Source organism: Acomys minous, assembly GCF_964271855.1.
Source record: "Acomys minous genome assembly, chromosome: 12".
Classification (NCBI taxonomy): Eukaryota; Metazoa; Chordata; class Mammalia; order Rodentia; family Muridae; genus Acomys; species Acomys minous.
Genome location: NC_140493.1, coordinates 109458579 through 109478378, shown reverse-complemented (window position 1 = coordinate 109478378; position 19800 = coordinate 109458579). Strand labels below are relative to the sequence as shown.

The 19800-nt window shown below is 45.4% G+C and overlaps 1 protein-coding gene across 5 annotated transcripts in view; it reads right to left on the bottom strand.

The window, feature by feature from the left end:
• The window catches only part of TNRC6C (trinucleotide repeat containing adaptor 6C), a 114987-nt gene that overhangs the window by 19531 nt on the left and 75656 nt on the right, over positions 1–19800 (bottom strand). For 2 of the 5 annotated variants that reach the window (XM_084749030.1, XM_084749032.1), the window contains exons 7-14: positions 18723–18889; positions 16078–16158; positions 13498–13555; positions 10746–10888; positions 8568–8741; positions 7073–7210; positions 2065–2184; positions 80–163 (exon numbers count right to left, since the gene is read on the bottom strand). In XM_084749030.1, the coding sequence (XP_084605156.1) occupies positions 80–163; positions 2065–2184; positions 7073–7210; positions 8568–8741; positions 10746–10888; positions 13498–13555; positions 16078–16158; positions 18723–18889 (965 nt within the window). The remainder of the gene's footprint in view (positions 1–79; positions 164–2064; positions 2185–7072; positions 7211–8567; positions 8742–10745; positions 10889–13497; positions 13556–16077; positions 16159–18722; positions 18890–19800) is intronic. The other 3 variants (XM_084749031.1, XM_084749033.1, XM_084749034.1) reach the window with 3 other exon arrangements.

Here is a 19800-nt window from a genome sequence, read left to right as displayed (position 1 = left end):
TAGGACTTTCTAAAGAGGATTGGGATTTCTTCTACTAGAGTTAGAGCTAATGGCCAAAGTCAGTCTCAGGAACACTTACTTGCTGCTCCTGTTGTCTCATGGGTCCGGAAACATTCCGCTGGGCCTGTAACATCTGCTGCTGGATTTGTAAACGTTGGTATGCCTGTTGATAGAGAAGTTGGAACATCATAAGAAAGATGTCAAAACAAGTGATTTAATATTCTTTACATTTATAAAAAATTCTTAGACTGATCTAGACTAAAGACTAAAGTGGATAGACAATGGGGCAGCACACTACAGAGCCTAGTTGATCAATGCACGAAGCCACCCTGAAGCACTTGGATGGCCAGCTCCTGAGAGGCTGGGTAACATGAGCAGACTGTGCTCATGCACAAAGTCTCTTGTCTGGTTATTTCAAAATGCTGGCCGAATACTGACTGTTTTTCTGTACAACACATATTTTGGGAGACTTCTTGGCTAGAGGACTCTTGTAGCTACTTCCAAATCAACAGCCCTGGATTCACAAGGCCCTCAATGAGGTGACATATGCAATAAACAGTGGCTGGGAGGAGAGTGCCATTCGCAGCTGCTGCAAGCTGTGCCGGAAGCTCAGGGTGCAGCTTTGTGAGCTGCCCCCCATCCTGGGGTAGCTTGTCAGGGATACAGCTGCCCAAGCCCCCCATGCTCCTCTAAGTAACTCCACTAAGTTCACTGCTCACCAATCTAGACTCAGGCGCAACTGTTTCTTTCTTTTGTTTTTGGGACCCACTGATCCCATACACAACCAAACAGAGGTGCACTACACTGTTAATCTGTAGATAAGGTTTTCACTTAAGGATTCTAAGTCCTAAAACTGTAGCAAGTAATACATTTCATATCTCTAATTCTTATGAAGAAAAATTTATGACCAGAACACACTAGGTGGAGACAGCCTTTTCCTTCATTTCACAGCACAGGGCAACCATACTGGGAAACAGACTCTGTATATCTGCCCCAAACCCAGCTCTGGCCTGTGAATTCAGCAAGCTCTGCAGTCACCCAGACTTGAGCTGTGCAGCTTCCAGTAATCCTTTCCTGTCCTGAGCAAACTTGCCTCCTGCTACTGTTGTTAGTCCAGGAAGCAACATGACTTTGTAAGTGTGTTGCCCACTTCAGGGATGCCTCCCTGCAGGGCCATAGGCATGTGACTCCTTAGTTATGAGTCTAGAAACAGCCCGAGGATGAGACCACAAGCTGTGTGAGTCCAGAGGCCTATGCCCTGAGGACAGCAAGAACATACACGTCTCTGGACCACTTGCCTTTGTCCTGGCTCCCTTGCTATCTACTGAAATGTCAGACCCTTCCATTTCCTAGAGGTGGGGCCAGGGATGCTGTTAGACGCAAAGGTCTTTGGTTAGCCTTCTGTCCCCTGTAGCCTCCTGCTTGACCTTCCTCATTTCTTTTGCTTCCTTCAAGACTCCTTTTCCAGGCAACAATGTTCAAAGGTCAGACGTGTAAGCAGACCAGGTGGCTGGACACTGAAGAAGGATAAGCACACGTGGTGCCCCAGTGGACACACATTCACCGTGTGTGTGGCCAGGGACACGACGGTTGCCATTTAATCAGGTAAAAACAGGGCTTTTTTTAAAAACTGAAAAATCAAGAATTCATGTATGTTAAATCACACAACTTTTAAGAGCTCCTGGGACACAAATCACCTGTTCTTGACTGAGGTTCTGAGTCTGGATAGGTAGGCCAAAGCAAATGTTCCAGGTATGGCAGTGACTCTTCTCCTCTAAGAGCCCTGTGATGGTACTGTGTATACCACCCTCGGGAGAAGTGAGAACATATTCACCCACGTGGTGTTTTGTGTTCTGTGGCTCAAAGGAGAAACTCTGAGCGGTCAAAAGGCAGGTTGCAGATCTGTGAGACCACGAACAGGAAGGAGCTGAGACAATTTCAGAGCTTAGGAACAATATCCTTGAGCAAAAACCTTCATTAACAGTCACAAGAGACAGGCTAGAGAACAGTGTGTTTCTGCTGCCTGCTGACAGAGGTCTTATCTCTAGACTCCATCCCACTTACCAGCTGCAGCTGATAGAGCTGGTTCAACATCGTCATATGCTGAGGGTTAATTGGCGAGGTTAATAGTGCAGGGCTGAGACCAATGTTTTTTGCTGCAAACTGCAAAAGCTGTGCTTGAACCTATTAATAGAAAACATATCATTAACCACCATCTTTATGGAAACACTTACTTGTTTGTGTAGCTTTGCTTTTGGACTCAAACTGGTTAACTGACAATTTTATTTGTTTGACAGCCAAACTTGAGAGGCCATTAGAACATTTATGGACATTTAAACACTAGTAGTTAATATGTTCAGAATACAGAAGACAGAAAGTCTTCTAAAACTAATGCATTTTTTTCAGTTGGGTGTGGTGGCGGGCAGATCTCTATGAGTTTGAGGCCAGCCTGGTCTACAGAGTTCCAGGACATTCAGAGCTACACAGATAAACCCAGTTTGGATAAATAGATAATTTAAAACTTTTGTTAATTTCTTGAGACAGGATCTTACATAGTTTAGGCTAGCCTCAAACTGGCTATGTAGTGAACGGCCTGGAACTCCTCCTGGTCCTTTTGCCCCTACCTACTGAATTCTGGGATTATGGGCAAGGGCTGCCATGCCAAGCCAGGTTCCAGAAGACTTCTTCCTGTAAATACTTTAGTTGTGTATGTGCTTCCCATGGCTTGCGGCCATTGCTATCAGAGGTTAGGACACTTTAAGGCCTGGATGAGAGAAGACATTAGCCCAGCTAAGGGCTGCCTCAACAGGAGGAAGACATGTCTTTTCATATAGGCCCCAACAGTCTCCATAGGAGTTGCAACACCCTCACTAATAAGTTTAGCTGTTTTTCTACCAAGTTCCAGCTGTTTCAACTCAACATATAGACCTGCTGTTTTCCGCATGTCAACACTGTTTTCCTATGTGATAGGGACAAGATATATGTCCCCCATATTCCTATGTAGTAGCCAGAAGAAGCGAGAATTCTGGCGGTGTCTGGAGAGATGGCTCAGTGGTTTAGCGTACTTTTGCTCTTGCAGAGGACCTGAGTTCAATCCCAGTAGCCACATGGTAGCTCACAACTGTCCGTAAGGAACTCTAGTGCCAAGGCTTTAGAGAGCTTCTTCTGACCTCTTTGTACATCAGGTACACACGCGTGCACGTAAAACAGTCATATACATAAAACTAACTAACTAGAGGTGGGAATTTTGGGAGGTAACTAGGTTATTGAGGGCTCTGTCCTGGGTGGGATCTCGAGTGCCCTTACCAGCAATGCCCAGGGAAGCCTGCTGCTTGTTCAACACGCTGGATGCATAACCATTTAGGATACATAAGCCCTCCACAGGTGCCAGATCCTCTGGGTCCTTGCCCTTGGACTCTCAGCCTTCAGAACTACAAGCTACTTGTCTATTATCCATTTCAACAAACAGCACAGCAACGGGAGCTGAAGGCTTAACATGCTCTCTTTTTAAAGCAGATGAGCTTCCTGAGCTCTCCCTTAGTGTTTCCTTGGTAACAGAGGTCCTATAAAAAAGTAGCTCTACCCCTGTCAGCACAGCGCTGGTAGAGGTGGGGACTTGAGGACACTCTTGCTCTTTCCATGTAGGATCTCATAACTATATATTGACTAAATTCTGGTTACCTCAGGTTCAAAGATAATATCAATATGGACTAACTGATTACTATGCTCTTATTGAGGGATAAGAAATGTCATTCTGGGGGCTAGAGAAATGGCTCAGAGGTTAAGAGCACTGACTGCTCTTCAGAAGTCCTGAGTTCAATTCCCAGCAACTACATGGTAGCTCACAAGCATCTATAATGTGATCTGATGCCCTCTTCTGGCCTGCAGGCATACATGCAGGCACTGTATACATAATAATACAGAAATTAATCTAAAAAAAAAATTTTTTTTTCATTCTATTGGGAGGCAGAGGCAGTTGGATCTCTGTGAGTTTGAGGCTGGACTGCTCAACAGAGAGTCCAGGACAGCCAAGGATACACAGAAAAATGCTGTCTCAAAAAATAAAAGCAAAAACAAACAAACACATTATTTTATAATTTAAAAAATAGTCCAAAGGCTAAAATTATTAATGTTCCAAAAGTAAATAGGGCTAACGTGAAAAAGTTGATAAATCTGTGCTACATAAATCAACAGTATCCTTTTCTTTAGTTCTGCTTGACTTTTAAGAATTTCTTTCAGCGAACTGGAGAGATGGCTCAGTGGTTAAGAACACTGACTGCTCTTCCAGAGGACCTGAGTTCAATTCCCAGCACCCACACGGCAGCCCCCAACTGTCTATAACCCCAAGATCTGACACCCACAGACATACACGTAGGCAAAACACCAATGCATATGAAATAACATTGATTAAAATTTATGGTAAAAAGGCAGGTTCATGGGAGGAGGTCAATTAAGTTGAAAGGCTGGGCTGGGCAGGGGCTTCTTAAAGGGGAAGGAGTTGCAACGTGATGGCAAGGTATTAGGGTTACGGCCTTATTTGGTGAGTTCAGGGTCCTGTGGGTGGTCTTAGGTTCAGTGGTCATTCTGGAATCCAGCGCTTTGCGAGAGCTTTGGCAGGCCCCGGCTCCTGGCCACAATAGAGGGGCAGGGCATCTCTCGGCCCATGCCATCTTGGCCTGCAAACCCCTGGCCCAACCCCAGGGCTCGTGAAGTTATGGATCTTGGAGAGCCTACAACTGCCGCTTCAATAAACCAGCACGGCCCTAGCTACACGACAAAGGTGTGCAGCCCTCGGCCCTCGGCAAGGAAACCCCTCTTTCCAGCAGTCAAGAGGCCACTACAGAAAACCACAGCTCATCACAATGCCGAGGCTCGGAGTACAGTCCCAACTAAGATGTCCACATGGAACTCCTGCACCTAAGGCTCAGGGTAATGTACAAGTGGGTTGGAGGTTGTAAGAGCCAGAGAAGCAGCAAGCTTGGTGAGTGTTGGACTGCCTCCTAGAAGGTCAGAGAAGCTGTACAGATGCAGCTTCACCAGCATGGCTGCCTAAATAAGACCCAAACAAGGACACTGCCAACAGATATGCTGATGTGGAAGTGGAGAGCTCATGAGGCATCAATCTTAGACAAAGAATCACAGACTTCCAGCACTCAGAAGGCAGAGGCAGGTAGAGCTCTGTGAGTTTGAGGCCAGCCTGGTCTACAAAAGAGTTCCAGAACAGCCAGGGCTTCAAGAAACTCTATCTCGAAAAACTACAGATGACTAAGGGATGCTGAGAGTATGGGAAATAGTTTTCCCCAAGGAAAGGCACACCAATTAGTTATCCAATACCAAATGGTTAGCCCTGAAAACACACACACATAACATTATAGAAAACGAGCAGGTTATATTTAGAAATATACACACACAAGCCGGGCAGTGGTGGTGCATGCCTTTAATCCCAGCACTCGGGAGGCAGAGGCAGGTGGACTGCTCAAGGCCAGCCTGGTCCACAAAGCGAGTCCAGGACAGCCATGGTATACAGAGAAACCCTGTCTCGAAAAACAAAACAGAACAAAAAAGAAACACACACACACATACACACACACCACACTACCACCACCAATAACAACAAAGAGGCCACAAATTTGTGTGTGTTTTTTTTTTTTTTGAAACAGGATTTTGCTGTGTAGCCCTGGCTGGCCTTGAACTCAGAAACCCTCCTACTTCTAAGAGGCCATATATGTGACTGAGAACAAGGGTGGAGGGAGGAAAGAGAAGGGGGTAATTATATTTTAATCTAAAAACACAGACACACACAGACACACAGACACACAGACACACGTATCTCTACGGGTCTGGGCTAGGCAAAGGGATTATCGGATAAGAGCACCGGCTGCTCTTGCAGAGGACCTGGATTTCATACCCAGCACCGATCTGGCTCATAACTGTCTGTTACTCCAGTTCTAGGGCATCTGACACTCTCTTTAGGCCTCCAGGGGCACCCAGCGCGCATATGGTGTACATATATACACGTAAGTTTGTTGGTATGGTGTTGTACACTGTTAATCCTAGCACTTGGAAGGTAGAGGCAGAAGCAGATGGATCCTTGTTAGGTCAGCCAGGTCTACATAGAAACCCTGTCTCATATATACCCTGTTTCAAAAAAAAAAAAAAAAAAAAGAAAGAAAGAAAAGAAAGAAAAGAAAAATTTCAAGAAAGAAACACATGGTGCTGTATAGTTTCATGTCCACTTGATACAAGTTAGAATCATCAGAAGAAAAAGACTCAGTTAAGAAAAAAATGCCTCCATAAAATTGGGCCATAGGCAAGACCAGAGGGCATTTTCTTTTCTTTTTTTTTTTTTTTTTTGGTTTTTCGAGGCATTTTCTAAATTAGTGGGTGATTGGGGAGGGAGGACCCAACCAATTGTGGATGGTGCCACCCCTGAGCTGGTGGTCCTGGATGAGTGGGCTGAATGAGGCACAGGGAACAAGGAAGTAAGCAGCTCCCTCCATGGCCTCTGCATCAGCTCCGACCTCCAGGGTCCTGTCTTAAATCAACAGTGATTTGGAAGCAGAAGCCAAAGAGACGCTTTCCTCTCTAACTTGTTTTGGTCCTGTTTCATCACAGCAGTGCTAACCCTACCTAGGACGTACACCATAACAACAACAAACAGGCCCTCCCACCCCTCATCTCATCAGGCAAAACTGATCAGCTAGTAAATACTAACTATAATCCCCAATCTGCAGCACACATACCCCTCCCCCAAGGTTTCTCTGTGTAGCCCTGGCTGTCCTGGACTCATTTTGTAGCCCAGGCTGGCCTCAAACTCACAGAGATTCCCCTACCTCTGCCTTCTGAGTTGGGGATTACAGGTGTGTGCCACCACGCCTGGTGCACACACACACTTTTACACTCCTAACTGAGATCTCACTGTGGCTTTCTTGATGCTCTATATCAACAGCCGTCAGCTTGTTTTCTTTCTAAATAACCAAGACTACTGTCAGGTTTATCACAGTAATTTCCTTAAGCCAGAGCTGGATAAAAACCATACCAAGCACAGTGTACAAAGCTTATTGGCTCAGACCTGAGGGGATAGAAACTGAGGCACTTGAGCGCGGAGGCTGGGCTGGGAGGAGTTAAGAGGCTGCACTGGAGGCTGCTGCATGGTCCTGGCTTGTGCTGCTCCACTATTGCCAAACACACCCAGATTGCCACTCGGGATCTGCAGGAGACAGAACAGCTATTAGGAGGTGGGGGCGGGTAGGCTGGGACAGGTTTCCCACTATGAATGCCATGGTTTCTTTTGTTTCCTGTCCCTTCAACTTGGTCCCTATGTGTACTCTGGGTGAATGTTATTTCTTTTTTTCTTTCTTTCCTCCCCCCACCCCCCTGCACCCAGACAGGGCTTCTCTGTGTAGCCTTGGCTGTCCTGGACTCATTTTGTAGACCAGGCTGGCCTCGAATTCACAGCGATCCGCCTGCTTCTGCCTCCCACATGCTGGGATTAAAAGCATGCACCACCACCGCCCAGCATGAATGCTATTTCTATAGGTTATGGAGGATGGAAAAAACAGCTTAGAGAGCTGTCTATGATTTTAAACCACAGGGGACACACACACACACACACACACACACACACTCGTGTTTTAAAGTGCCCCCAACCCAGGCTGCCACAGCTAAAGAGATAATTAAGAATGTTTCAAAAATAACAGTAATAAGATATGGCCTGGGTAATACACTCCCTTCCCCAAAGGCTGTGTGCAGTCAGATAGAGAGAACGTGTGAATCACTGGTGAGCAGCAGAAAGTCATATCGTAGTGGGAAATGTGGCAGTTACTCTAACAAACCCTGAGGCTGAATCAGTCAGAAAAGATGGATAGTTAACCTGATGTCCAATATACCACATATACATGGGTGTGTTCTCCATATTGTGGCACAAGCCACCTCGCTGACAGGGGGAACATGATGGCTCTCTGTTGGAAAGCTGGCGGAGAGGCGTTGAGTGGCAGAGCCTGCTATGCCTGTGCTGTGCCTCTAATAGGCTGTGTGTTCTCAAATTCAAACTTGCCACTAAACTTTACCAAAGAGCTGCCAAGAGCCAACAGGTCCATGACAATCCTACGGGGACCTCAGGCATTCTAGGGACAGACAGCTCAGTCTAGTAGCAAGCACTTAGGTCTCTCAGTTTCTTTCTTGGGACCTCTCACACAGAACATGAAAGGATTAGGCAGCCAGAAGGCTCTGCAAGTTTCATAGAAGTACCTTCTGTTTCTGAGGAGAGGGCCCCCATGATGAAGACCACTTAGTAACACACCAGCACGTCAGTCAGTTAGCTCTGACTGCAGAGAAGAGCTCAAATATATTTTACTCCAATATAGAAACAACCCTGAAGCATTCCTGTAGAGTGGCTAACTTTTAAGAACTGTCACTCAGTTTTGAGCTTCCATGGGCATTTCAGTAGCTTTACACATTCCCTTATATTGTAAGATCAAAGTTGAAACAATAGTTTATTCTCTAAGAGCTTAAAAAGTCAGGAGAACGAGTGCAGACCTCTGCCTGCTCTTTTCCAACAGCCTTACCTGTCTAGAAGAGTTCAAGTTTTGCATGCCCAGCCCTGAGGCAATCCCACCCAGGGCCTGATTGGGGAGTGCACTGTTGGAAAGGGGGAGCTTCAGGCTTGGGGAAGGCAAAAACGGTGAAGTCGTGGGCTCTTCCACGAGGCCGCCATCCTGATTGGAGAAAGAAAGGGTGAGCTGTGTGCAGTGCCCGCCAGCACGCAGAGCACCAAACAGTTTCCCACAGAAATAGTGGGGGTGAGGAGGAGGATGGATAAAGAATTGAACAGGAAAAAAATGTGTGGATAATGAGGGGATGGAGGACATGGGCAGAGGAAGAAGGAAAAGAAAGAGAGAAACAGGATTAAGATGCTGCTTTTGTTAAGACACTGACAAGCACATACTTTAGCTTCTAGCATTCTCCCCACTCTACTGCCCTGGCCTGCCCTGGCCTAGTGTGGGAAGGGACAGACAGAATCAGTCTAATCTGCAGATTCCAAGAGCACAGCTTCCTAAGGAGGCTAGCATCCACCTCCACAGAGCGCTTGGCTTCCTCAGAGAGTGTTCCATAAACAGCAAATGCTCCTGACTTCTACACCAAGCGCCACGCTCTGAAAGTCTAGCATCTCATTAGCAGCAGCACCACCACTCTGCAGACAGAGAGCGCTCAGGGTCCCAGTTACACTTCCAGATCCAGCAAATGAAAATAAATGTAGGACTTGACAACCGCAATCTCTGAATTCCAGAGGCTATGACAGGACTATGAGACCAGCCAGTAATTTGGAATTTCAGATGTAACTTTTTAGTGTAAATGTGCTCCTGACACATGATACGGCTCACCTGTCTGTGCAGAACATAAGGAGTCAGTCAAGGTATCCAAGGCCCTCTGTGGACAGATCTGGGATGGAATCTGGGCTCCAGTGCACGTAACCACTAAGCTAACATCCCCACAAGTTTTCCCTTTACTTGGAGGCAGGGTCTTGTTCATTAATATAAAGTGGCTCTCAACTTGAGATCCTCCTGCCTCAGTTTCTTGAGAAGCTGGGATTATAGGTTAGTACCACCTCTTTTTTTTTTTTTAAAGCCTCTTTTAAAAAAAAAAAAATTGAGCCGGGCTTGGTGGCGCACACCTTTAATCCCAGCACTCGGGAGGCAGAGGCAGGCGGATCGCTGTAAGTTTGAGGCCAGCCTGGTCTATAAATGAGTCCAGGACAGCCAAGGCTACACCGGGAAACCCTGTCCTTGAAAAACCAAACAAAAACAAAAACAAAACAACCTCCCCCCTCAAAAAAAAAGTTTGTCTTTTCTTGTTTCAGTTTTATTTTCAGGGCTTAACATTGAAATTGAATTTAATATGGTGTTTTCTCCTTTTAGACTCATGCCACTCTGAAGAAGAGACACCCTCCAGTGACACACTAACGGGGATGGAGCTTTGACTGGAGCTAAAACAAGCAGGGAGTTTCCCATGGGTAATGTGACTACTGGGAGAAGGGCCAGCTAGACACAGGTGCCTAACCCTAACCCTACCACTCTCTTTTTGTTTGGTTTGGTTTGGGATGTTGTTGTTGAGACAGGTTTTCTCTGTGTAGTCCTGGCTGTCCTGGAACTCCCACTGCAGACCAGGCTGGCCTTGAACTCACAGTGATCCCTGCCTCTGCCTCCCAAATGCTGGGATTAAAGGTATGCACCACTACCAACCGCTTCCCATCCCTTTTCTAAGGCTAAACCTGCTATGTATCATTTCCAATCAGAAGAACTGAGTATTCCAAGCAAGACAGAAAAATGTAATGACCCTGGCTTAGTTCATGTGCTGACAAAGAGAGTCAGTTCTCAATCCCACCACTTTGTACTCCTTGTGAAACCACGTGCAATGCAACAGCACCTGAAGTAAACATCCTTTTTTTTTTTTCTTTTTTTGAGACAGGGTTTCTCTGTTTAATAGTACTGGCTGTCCTGGACTCGCTTTGTAGACCAGGCTGGCCTCGAACTCACAGAGACCCACCTGCCTCTGCCTCCCGAGTGCTGGGATCAAAGGTGTGCGCCACCACGCCTGGTTGAGTTAAAACATTCCTACATGTTAAGAAAACTGAGGTAAAAGCGCTTAAGTGTCATCACTCTCCATCTGACTCATGTTAAGAACACAGCTCAACTAACAAAACTTCCTGTTGCAGGCAGAACTCGGACAGCTGCACAGATCCGTACCTTGTCGAGGAAGGTGGGGCGGTCCATGGAAGACTCTTTGGAGATCGGTGGGCGGCAGCCGAGGGGTTTGGTGACCATTCCATTGTAGTCGGTCATTCCCAGTCCACGTTTGTCCATGTCCACCTTCTTTTCCAGCAGAGCACCTGGGGTACGACATAGAGAGCACAGGATAGGTGGTGGCAATGGCCTTGGGAAGAAGGATGCCTGCTGGCTGCTAACAAGGAGCAGGGACATCGACATCGTGAGCCTGAGCTGTCCCCTAGTCCCAGGACCATCTTGTACACCTGTGATTGGGCACCGCTCCTGTCCATTCTGGCACACTGCCCTCTGCCCGCCCCAAGAGAGCTCACCCATCCATCATCCTCACTCCTGGGATGAACTCCTCTGGTCCCCAGGTTGTCCTTCCTCTAAGCCACCATCTCAATGACGTGACCTGAGGAAACTCCCCACTTATTGTCACCGCACTCACTGCCTGTTTTGTGGTGAGTTTTTGGTCTAGTGAATTGTGTTTGGGTCACTTTAATTGTACTACAAACATCTAAGCAGTTGGATGTCAATGCTTCCACTTGCCTGTTTTCTCTGTCTTACAGTATATATAACATGCACTGGCATTTTTACATAAACATACTACTGCCTGTCTCCATCATACATGGATTCTGTACTCGCTCACTGTAGCCTGTTATGGTCATTTGTGGACCCCTGTAGGTTGGTAGTAAACTTGGCTTTGTCAACAAGGGAGTGCTTTGCATTCTCACTCGACCTTACACTGGAAGTGTCTGTGGTAGATTTGGTGCTACATTCTTCATAGCTGTGTGGTTTTTGTTGATTATGGAATTTAAAATGCCCCGTGGTGTAGTGCGATGTAGCATTCCTAATGCAAGAAAGCTAGTTGTGATTTGCAGAAAAACTGTATGCACCAACTCATTTTCTTTCAGGGTGAGCTACATCACTGTGGCTTGGAGTTAGTTGTTGTTACCAAATCCCAGCAGAGAAACCACAGAGGAAAGGATCTCACTGGGAGGCTGCTCAGGAGGTGCTGAAGTTGACATCCAAAGCATGACTACAGCTGGGACAGGGTGAGAGGCAGGTAGGGGTAGTGACACTGGCCATGCGGCTCAGCAGTCAAGATGCTTAGTGTGCAAGCTTGGTGATGTGAGTTTGATCCTCAGAGTCCAAAGAAAAATTGAAGGAGAGATCTGACCTGTGCCATCACATGTGTGCCCACACTGACTCCACTTTCTTTTCTTTAAAAAAAAAAAGATTTTATATATATATATATATATATATTAGTATTCTGCCTGCATATATGACTACACACCAGAAGAGGGCACCAGATCTCACTATAGATGGTTGTGAGCCACCCATGTGGTTGCTGGGAATTGAACTCAGGACCTTTGGAAGAATAGACAATGCTCTTAACCACTGAGCCATCTCTCCAGCCCCGACTCCACTTTCACATATGTGCCATCACACGTGTGTCCACACATACTTCATGTACATACACAATTAAAAATATGCATGATGAACAGTACATTGGGAGTCTTGGTACAAAACAAAGTAACAGCCACATTACCCAGGGTCAGGAGACACTCTAGCCTGACTAACCCACATTTATTATGAAAACATGCTAAATAAAGTGCTAAATAAATACAAACATGCATAAAATAAGGGTGTGTGTGGTTAACAGGCTTGTGGGGGCCTCCATGGATTACCCCAGAAGAGGGCTCTGTATTGGTTAAGGCAATACTATTACTGGCTTTAGAAAATGTAATAACTAAAGAAAAGAAAAGAAAAGAAAATGTAATAACTTTGGGTGGCCTCCAACACATAGAGATTTGCTTGCCTCTGTCTCCTGAGTATTGGAATTAAAGGCATACACTTCCACACCCAGCTAAAAAGACAGATTGTATTTTACAGAAAATTGATACAACAATAACTTTTTGGTAGCTCAAGAACTAGGTTGTTTCTTGACTGGCACTTGTGGCACTGTGTCTGCCAGACGACTCCACGCCAGGATGGGTGGGTGTGCTCAGTCTGGCCTGGGATGCCAGCACTGCACAACACAGATGAACAATAATGGTTAATCTTAACTGTTAACTGTACCAGCTTGAGAAGCCTATGGCAGTGCAGTAGATCTGTGCGCCTCTAAGAGTGGTTCCAGAGACAATCTAAGATGAGGAATAGACTACTTCTATGAATTTGTAATGTGACAACATTACTACAGACACTGAAATACACGGAGCCTGGTTGGAGGATGCAGGCCACAGGCATGCGTGGCGTCCTTGGGGATGCACCCTTCCCGACCTCTTCTTTTATTTCTCTGTACTTCCCACGTGTAGGAAGTAACCAGGTCTGTGCACCTCATGCTCCTGTCATCATGATACTCCTGTTCAAGTGCGAAGGACCAAGTGACCATGGATTCAGTTTTCTAAAATTGTTAGCCAAAAGAAGAATTCCTCCTTTAAGTTAGTTGTGTTTATCATAACATGAAGAGCTGGCTAATATAAAATGAGCCTTTTATTTGTTGAAGTACTAGCAAACAAATAAAACAAGCAAATATGCTGCCACCGTGGCACTGGCCATTTGTCTCCACAGCTCACCTGTCCTTAGATACCTGCCATATGATTGATGTGTTCTCTGCTTGCTCTCTCCCTGAACCGCGTCTGTCTACCACACCATCCCTTCAAGCTTAATAATGACTATAAGCAAATGGTTCTACAAAGCAAAACTTCCCAGATGCCCTGTCACTTACTCATGGCCTGGTCAAGGTTCATACTGTTGCTCTTCAAGGCCTCTTCAGCTGGCTCTCTCTGGGGGGCGGGGGGAGGAGGGAGGGGGAAGGTGGGGCGGGGGAGACAAAGCAGAACTCTTATTAGCAGTGCACACAGACAGACAATCAGAGTAATTCTGGAACATCTCAGCACTCCAGCAGAGGAAGTAGCTACTAGTACTAGTTTTTTTTTTTGTTTGTTTTTTTGAGACAGGGTTTCTCTGTGTAGCCTGACTGTCCTGGACTCCCTTTGTAGACCAGGCTGGCCTCCAACTCACAGTGATCCGCCTGCCTCTGCCTCCCGAGTGCTGGGATTAAAGGCGTGCGCCACTACTCCCAGCTTAGTACTAGTTTTTGGAATTGGAAATGTCTGTTTCTGCTGTTGAGGTCAGAGACAGCATCTTTTTTATTCTTAAAAACAAGGTCTCAAACCAAACCAAACAAAACAAAACAAAAAAAACAAGGTCTCATCAGGCATGGTGGGTATCTGTATGTAGACCCTGCCTCTACCTTTTGTGTGCTACAGAGATGGGATCTTATTTAAAAAAGAAAGAAAGAAAGAAAGAACTAAAACTGATTGCACTGAGTCTAGAATGGAGAGTCAAGAACTTATACTTAGCTCAACACTGCAGTTCATGACTTTAATCTCAGCAGACAGATCTCCGTGCATTTGAGCTACTCTGGGTTACAAAGGAGATCTTGTCTCAAAAAGAAAACTTGTATTTAACATCCTAGAGACGAAATGTGGGGTTCTAGGACACTTGTGAGCACTCCCACACTTGTTTCTGCATAGCACTGAATGGTGACAATCTGGCAGAACTGTAGAGCTGTAGACTTTCACATGCAGGTCCCTCTTATACTCTGAGTGCCAGGAGGTAGGGAACATCAGCCTTCTCAATGTCATCAATGCCAGCCGTTACCATTCAAACTTTGCCCAAGAAACAAAAAAAAGCAATCAGATCAGATTCATGTTGGCAACTGTCTTTTTATGAGAACAGACTAATTTCTGAAGAAAACCAAAGTTGCTTGCTAGGGGCCACAGAGATGGCTCAACAATTAAAAACTAAAACCATTCTTGCAAAGGACCATAGTTCAGTTCCCAGCATCAACACTTGTTGGCTCACAAATTCGTATAACAAGTGTAGTTCCTTGGGGCTGGAGAGATGACTCAGAGGTTAGGGGCACTGTCTGTTCTTCCAAAGGTCCTGAGTTCAATTCCCAGCAACCACATGGTGGCTCACAACCATCTACAATGAGATCTGGTGCCCTCTTCTTGGGGGCAGGAGTACATGCAGGTAACATACTGTATATGTAATAAATAAATAAATCTTAAAAAAAAAAAAAGGGTAGTTCCAAGAGACTTGACTCTTCTTTTTCTGGCCTCTGCAGGCACCACACTCATACATACAAACCTACACTCAGGTACACATACATACACATGAGAGCACAGGCTGCTCTTTCAGAGGAGCTGGGTTAGACCCCCAGCCCCCACAAGGCAGCTCACACCAGTCTGTAACTCCAGCTTTAGAAGATCCAGTGCCTTCCTCTGACCTCTGAAGCCAGCAGCCACACGTGTGAGATAAAGACACAAAGCAGACAAAATATCACACACATAAGCAAATTAATGAATTGAAAAATAAAAATAAGGGATGGATAGATGGCTTAGAAGTTAAGAGAGCTTACTGCTCTTTCAGAGGACTTGGGCTCAGTTTCCAACACCCACAAGGTGGCCCACAACCCTCTGTAGCTCCAGTTCCAAGTGATCCCATACCCACGTCTGGCTTTCGTAGGCTCATAAACTCATACAGGCTCACACACATGTACATAAATTTAAAAATAATGTAAACATTTGAAGCAAATCTTAAGAAAAAAGAAAGAAAACCAAAGAGGCTGGGGCTGGGGCATGCTGCGATGCTCACTAAAATCTTTTCTAGACCTTTTCAAGAGAGGCTGTTCCATAGGGTAGTGGCCTGCTTACCTTATACATTACAAGTGTAAGGCATGAGGTCACTCTGGACCTTTTCTTTTTCAGGCACAGGTACAGTGACTGAGTAATAAACGTGTATTAGAACAAGGACTCGGGAGGAAGCTATGAAGGGCTTATGTGTAGACCATGGGCAACAGCCTGCTCTCTGGGCTGCTGTCACCTGACCTGAGCACTGAAAAGCTGAGGTATTCCTTTAGGGGACACCTGGGCTCTGAACTTAGCAGAAGAGACTGACTTGTGAGGCTACTGTGGGGAGGTGTGATCCTTAACTGTACTCAGCTTCTTGCTGGGGCTTTCACTTACTATATATGGAATCAAACTAACTTGTAATTATAAATCATAAGGAAACATGAAGCTGTCTACAGCTGTGGAAATTGCAAATCGTGTACAGTCTTTTGTTTAGGAAATGTATTCTTGATGGAAATTTAGCAATTCTTTGCTGTACTTATGGCCGAGGTCAAAAGGAACTCAAGAAATGATTAGCTAGTGACTTCATCAGCAAAGCATCTCTGCTTCATCACACAACAGGCTGGCTGGGGAGTGCTTTTGGGTTAGAGCATCAAGATGCCAGTTACCGGGAAGCCCATGTCTGTGAGTTGTTTGATCAGCCGGCTCATAATCCAGGCCTCATCCTGCTTGCCAGGTGTCTTCATGCCCTGGAACAGAGTGGGCAAGGGAAAAGCCAGGAGTTATTTTTAATGTGTCTTAGATATGGGTGCCAGCATCTGGCGGTGGTGGCGCACGCCTTTAATCCCAGCACTCAGGGAGCAGAGGCAGGAGAATCTCTGAGCTCAAGGTCAGCCTGGTTTGAAGAGTACTAGGACAGTCAGGGCTATACAGAGAAAATATGTTTTAAAAAACAAAAACACCTATGAGCATATACAGGGAGAGGTAATCCCCCTCAAGAACAGTCATAGGGGAGGGGAATAAGGGGAAAATGGGAGGGAGGGAAGAATGGGAGGATACAAGGGATGGGATAATCATTGAGATGTAACAAGAATAAATTAATAAAAAAAAGAAAAAAGAAAAACAAAAACAAAAACAAACAAACAAAAAAACCCAACAACCAAAGCAAAGCAAACCAAACCAAACAATCCAAAACCAAACCAAACAACAAATGAGCCAGAGAGGTGGCTTTAGCAGTTAGAAGCACAGCACACCCATAAAAAGAAAAAGAAAAAGAAAAAAAAAGAAAAGAAAAGAAAAGAAATGGGTGATAGCTCAAACTCAGTGACTGCAGTTACAGAATTTTATCAACTGTGCTGTTCCTCAGAGGCCAACATCATCTTGTAGTTAACACTGTAGAAAACTGCAGGGAACATCTGTAAGCTGGCTAATGTGTGTCATTTATGGATTAATAAAAAGCAGGGTAACTATTTCTCTTTTTATAAAATTACTTGTCTCATCATAATATAGATATATTATTTCTATAGGTCATAAGGACTGCCTCTGAAACTCAGCACTAAGTGAGGTTTACTAAAGACTACATATTTTTACCCTTGAATAAGCTTTATTCTCAACAATGACAAAATGCAGATATCTTGTTCCACTGAAATTAAAGAGCCACATAAGCGAGTTAGAATAAGCCTGTTGATCTTATTAAGTCTCCACCTTTATACATATTCTGGCCCCCAGGTGGGAGAACCAAGTATTTCCCTAATACCAAACAAAACCATACTAAAAAAACCCCTGCCCTCCCCTTGAATTTGCTTCAGCATGTTTGCTTTCCCCTTTCCTTGTCGTCTTTCCCTCTGTGTTCTCTTCCCTCCCTCTCTTCCTGTTGAGACCAGGTCTCAAGTAGCCCAGGCTGGTTTTAAACTTGCTTTATAGTTGAGGATGACCTTGAGCTCCTGATCCTTCTGTCTTCTTCACTGCCCAAGCGTTTGGATGACATTTGTGCAGCTCCACACTCTTTCACCCTGAGCCTGCTGTAATGCCACAGCGGAGAGCACGGCACCGCGGCAGCCAGAAGGCATTCTGACCCCTCGCAGGAAGCTCAGCTGGAGGGAATGCTGCCAGGGCCAGACCCTACTCCTATAGTTTACTGCTTTGGGACTTCTGGTCCTGTGGCAACTGGATTACACAGCCCCACTGCAAAACAACTTCTCTTCATGTCTGCAACTATTTCTACTTCTTATCAACAGACAGACTGGCTTCAGTGTCTAGGTTCTGCATGTGCTTAATGAAAACTTTCAAAAACTATGATTTTGTTTTTTTCAAGACAGGGCTTCTCTGTGTGGCCTTGGCTGTCCTGGACTCGCTTTGTAGACCAGGCTGGCCTCGAACTCACAGTGATCCTCCTGCCTCTGCCTTGTTTTTTGTTTTTTGAGACAGGGTTTCTCTTGTACTCCTGGCTGTTCTAGATTTGCTTTGTAGATCCTCCTGCCTCTGCCTCCCAAGTGCTGGGATTAAAGGTGTGTGCCACCACGCCCAGCCAAGACTAGTTTAAAAAATGACAATAAATTCATAATTCTAAATTACAAAAGAGATAAAATGAAAAACTCCTCCATACTATATCATTTGTTTATATCTTCATCTCTCCAAGAAGTATATCTTTATTTCCAGAGAACAAAAAACCTGGAACACTGTATAGAAGCTGCTACATGTGCACACACAATGATGTCCTCCTTCCATTTTCCTACAAATCGGTGGCCTGCACATGATACCTTCTTCTGTACTTTGCCTTTCACTAAACAATGTCACTTGTTGATGTCTTCTTCAGTATAGATGAAGTACTTGGCTCCTCATATCAGGATGCAGAGATAGATTCTAATTGGCTACCGCACTAAAGCATATTCATTTTCATGTTTGACAACAACAACATTACAAAAGAACTACAAGACAAATGGCAGTGCTGTGTCAATACCCAGGTGACCCTGTGTATAACTGCCAGAGGGTGCAAGTGAGAGCTGAGGTCCTACAGCCTGGAGAACAGATCAAGCTTACACTTCCTTTCCTTTCATGTTCTGTGTAGCCCTGGAACTCACTCTGTAGACCAGGCTGGCCTCGAACTCAGAGATCCAGCTGCCTCTGCCTCCTGACTGCTGGGACTAAAGGCGTGCGCCACCATGCCCAGCCCTGAAAATAGTTTGATTTGGCCAATGTACAGAAGAGATTAAAGTCCTAAGACTACAGAGCGAGTTCTGTCTCCCTAGCAACAGCTGGCTCTGTCTAGACTGCAGGCAGGCCCCGGGTTTCCAGGCTCCCCAGCAGCACCTACCTTCTGAAGTCCTTTTTTTGAGGCATTGCCCCAGGAGCTGCAGGATGAGCTGCTTTCTTGGGAGGCAGCATTATTCCACATGTCCCCATCCTCATCCTCCCACTGGTTGGTGCCCAGGTTCATGTCGTCCCCACCATTGCCCCAGCCTTCTTGCATAGATTTGGAAGCTGGAAGAGAGCAGACAGGCACTGGTCAGACGCAGCTGCCCTGAGAGGAAACACGCGTCATTGTAACTAGGAGCGGTGGCAAGACCAGGAATTCCATCATCTTTTAGCGGTCACTTTCTCTTAGGCAGGGATAGGACATACGCACAACAGTTTCCTTTCTAACTCCAGCTGTGCTGCTTCAAACTCTCTCAACTAACCACACATCATCTGACACACAGGCTTCCTAAAAACAAGTCCTGAGAAGTCACAGGGGAGGCTGTAATCTCATCACAACATGAAAATGCCACTAAAATGTGGACTCCTTCCAGAAGGCTAGAAAAAGGCTCACCAATTAGGAACAATTCCTGATCTTCTAGAGGACCTGAATTTGGAAACTCATAACTACAATTTAAAACTGTTGTAGCCTGCTTAGAACTGTAGCTCCTCTGTTAACACCTGCTTTCGTCTTCAGCGAAACAGAAGCAATTTTTGTTTTTAAGTCTCCATTTTGATCATAAGGTGAAATTAAACTCATGGCTCCCAGGCTCTAACTGCTTGGGAGTTTGAATAGCCTTTACTCAAAACTTGTTGAATGTTCTGCTTAACCAAAACCCCAATACCCTGCTATGTTCCTTTCTCCCTGAAGGGTGGGGATATAATCTATTTACAAGACTAAAAAATAAATTCTTCTTGTGTTTAGCTAGTCAAAATGATGAAATGCTGCCCTCCTCTTGCTTCTCACCTGGTTACCTGGTTATGCTTTTTCTTATAAAAGGCCTGCCCTTGGGTCCTTTGTGCGGCCCTGATTATAATCACCCTGTCTTGGGGTGTACTCTCACTCAACAAACCATCACTATGTCACTGAGATTGGTGCTCGAGCGACTGTGTGGCAATTCTTGAATGACCACAAGACCAGCTCCAGGATCACCCTC